The 3,739-nt window shown below is 41.0% G+C and overlaps 1 protein-coding gene across 1 annotated transcript; it reads left to right on the top strand.

Moving 5' to 3' along the window:
* Positions 1-2,644: 2,644 nt before the first annotated feature.
* On the top strand, positions 2,645-3,316 carry LOC133852534 (uncharacterized). The gene has a single exon (XM_062289299.1). It carries the CDS (start codon positions 2,645-2,647, stop codon positions 3,314-3,316), a length of 672 nt encoding a protein of 223 aa, XP_062145283.1.
* Positions 3,317-3,739: the final 423 nt, after the last annotated feature.

Below are 3,739 nucleotides of genomic sequence, written 5' to 3' on the forward strand. Positions count from 1 at the left end.
CTCTTTATTGAATTAATCTATCTCTGGATTTGAAGTTCAAGGATTTTGTACAAGTAAGTTTTTATTTACTTTCTTTCAAACTTGTTTATTGCATTATTATTTTCTTCAGTAGCAATTGTAACACCCTCATAGTTGTACTTAGAAATTTTTTACCAAAGTCGTTAGCCTAATTTTTCCCAAATAAAGAAAAGTTTCCATGTAAGAAACTTTCCCAATAAGGAAAGTTTTACGTAAAGAATTGGTACCCTTTTCACATACCAATTCCCCTTTTTTATTTGGGAGTATATACTCAAAATGGATTCAACCGCGGAAATGTTATTTTTGACGCCCATTAAGCAACAAGACCTGCATTCCTATGAGGTATGCTCACTGTTTGAAGAGCTTGGGCTTTCTTCCCGACGAAGACATCTTTCTCTGATCCTTGAATGCTTCCTCGTTGGTTTGCGGATTCTATTTTGTTGACCGACCGTGATTCATTTTTCACTTGGATAGGAGGTCATCAAGTTATATGATTATTGAAATTTTAAGGAAGTAAAGAATAAGTAAGTGTAAGGCAGAACCACATTATGTAAATGAAAGTTTTAAGACGTTTGGCCTAAGGAAAAGTTAATGGTATGGTACTGTACTAGGATAGAGTGCACCACACTGAAGTTACGGTTACGTGAAGGTTTGGCTATCATTAAGTTGCCATGCTGAGTGCACCAAGGAGTTAATCAGCTGTCCATGGCATATTCGCAACCACGGTGTTGCCTGATCCTTGAATGTTGGATCGCACAACCCCATGCATACAGGGCGTAATTGTATGCAAGGCTAGATGAGTAAGACTACAAAGGATAATATATTTAAATTATTAAGAAGTTTACATCTTATTTCACCGTTACACATTTCTTCTTACGACAACTACTTTTTACTTATGTTGCTATTTGTCTCTTCAACCAACCATTTTAATTCGGTTGGGAAGTATTACTTATTGAGCCTTTCGCTCACCCCTTACATTCTCCCCCTTTTTAGGTTTTGAGGCAGATGGGTAGGTGGCCAGAATGCTTAGGCTTTTGAGGGTCATCATATCATCCACTATGTTACTTTTATTGCATTTATATCAAACAATGTTTTATGTTAGTAAGTGCATCAGGCATAGACAAAACAAAATGGATCACTTAACTTATTAAGTTGTGTCATTATGTACTCTTTATGTTAAGAACTTATGCTTCCACAAAAGTATTATTTTCTCATGGTATGCATGGTAGTAGTTTACAAGTGCTTTGGATTCCTAATAGGTAACCTTGCGCCTCTGAGGCTTTAAGGCTAACAGACTAGGCTTTTTCGGGTCTGAGCGTTACAATTGGTATCAGAGATCAAAGTTTAGGATTATGTAGACTCTTAGGTGTTAGTTTTTGTTGGCTGCATTTTTTTGACAAAATCACTATCATGTAATGTTGCTGTCATAATCAGGGATGCCGTATATTTCACAGTCTTCAAAGTTTTTCAGAAAAGCTATTTCAAGTGTTCAAGAAGGATTTTGTGCAAATTTCAACTCAGAGAAGTCGGATCCCATGTTTCCGTCCGGACACCCATCAGTGTTGAGAAGCTTGGAATAGTTCAAGGTTGCATCCGTCCGAAAGTCATGGCAACACGTCTGGACGCTCTTCAGAGTTCGAGAAGATTCCAGCTTTCCTTCGCAGACACGGAGTGGGAAGACAGCTTGCACCATCCGGACGTTAGGGTAACACCGTCCTGACGTTAGGGTAGCACCTTCTGGACGTCGAGATCCTTGATAAGGAAATTGTGTGAATACACTCTGCATCCGTATGGACGACAAAGTAACACCATTTGGACGCGGTCCTGTTATGGCAATTACGTGCAGACAAAGCGCAACCGTTCAGACTCTAGGACAACAGCGCCCGAACGCGACCTTAATATGGAAACGCATGAAGCGCGTTATGGAAAACCGGTTGCACAGAAGACCGTATGGACACTCAATGCTTCCGTCCGGATGCCGCCTAGAGAAATCAGAGACAGACTCGATTTAGGTCTTCTTAGCCTATAAATACTGGCCTCTAGGCATATATTCTTTACAGAATTTGGTATTGATTTCTTTATAGCTTAGAAAGGGTGTTTAAGGAGATATTGTGAAGATCTGCTAGCTCTCAAGCTATTGTCGGTGTGCTATTACTGTAGTCGTGTTGAAGTCTATCTTAGGGATGAGCCCTAAGGTAAAGGAATCCTTTGAAGACCTCTTCAAGTAGGTGACTTGGTTGGGAGGCATTCACGTTGAGTTATGTGTCAGAGTGCAAGATACGATCGCTGCATATGGGTATGTGAGTGTTACTGCCTTTGTACTAGCTTTGTCTTCTGAATAGTGAATTTCCTAGGTTTGGTTACCTCGTAGTGGCTTTTCTCTTAATTGAGTTTCCATTTCATCAACAAAATATCTGTTTCATTTAAAATCTGCACTTTTGATATTTTATTACACGTTGTACACACACACACACCGTAAATTAGAAGTCTCTTTATTTTTCATTAGGAACCCAAAGCATTCAAATAGGATTAGGAAGGGTTTGGGTTTAGTATTCCGGCCAATTAGAGTCCATATTGTTCAGTAGATTAGTGTCTTCGATCTAACCTATTGTGACTATTCATGTAGATGGCACCTAACACATGTAGCAACAGAACACATGGTGAAACTGAGAGTCCAAACTCCAATGGGACAACGAACGACCCAGTCCGTCAGCCAGTTCAAGGACCTGATGTACTAGCGGCTTTTGTAGAACAAATAGCCAGTCTGATTGGGGTCAATCACCATAAAAATAAAAATGTTGGTTATAACGGCAAGGAGGATGGTTGTACGTTTGAAAAGTTCAACTTGAAACAGCCCCCGATATTTGAAGGTCAGCGTGGCGCAATAGCTGCAGAGAATTGGCTATGTCTAATAAAGAAGCTTATAGAAGTAATGAACTGCAGTGATGAGCAAAAGGTGCGCTACGCAACCTTTAAACTAACAGCGGAGGCCGAAAGGTGGTGGGTGGTGAAGAAGGAACACATGCAACAACAGATCGAGGAGGGAGCTTTAATTCGGTGGGAAGACTTTAAGAAGGAATTTCTGGACCGATTCTTCTCGCAGTCGATCAGACTAGCAAAAGCTCAAGAATTCATGGATCTCTTAGAGGGGTCCATGAATGTGGAACAATACGCAACTAAGTTTATAGAATTATCGCTATTTGCCCCATATCTCATCATGACAGAGGAACTCAAGGCCATGAAGTTCGAGAAAGGCCTTTACCCACGAATCTTAAACTACGTTGTAGATTCAAGCTAAACAACTTCGTTGATCTTACCAGTAAGGCAGAGTTCTACAACCAATAGAAGAAGAGGACGACACCTCAGGGCAACCAGAGAAGTGGACAACACAATCACCCGAACAAAAGAAAAAATAACCACCATGTCGGGCGTAACCCAGCGCCTCAAGGAGGAAACAGACCACGCCCCAATTGGCCAAAGTGCCATTAACCCCATTATAGACTTTGCTTGCAAGGCCAAGGTGTTTGCTACAAGTGTGGGAAATCAAGACACATTGCGCGAGAGTACTGAGCATTGAACGTCAGACATTTTAGCCAAGGGAAGCTAGAGGATCAGAAGATTTTCACTCCTGCTCAAGTGTGTGCAATGACCCAAGAGGATGTTGACGCCTCGAATGAGGTGGTCTTAGGTGCACTCCTGATCCTCCTCTGTGTAGCTATTG

This window comes from Alnus glutinosa, chromosome 12 (genome assembly GCF_958979055.1).
Source record: "Alnus glutinosa chromosome 12, dhAlnGlut1.1, whole genome shotgun sequence".
Taxonomy (NCBI): Eukaryota; Viridiplantae; Streptophyta; class Magnoliopsida; order Fagales; family Betulaceae; genus Alnus; species Alnus glutinosa.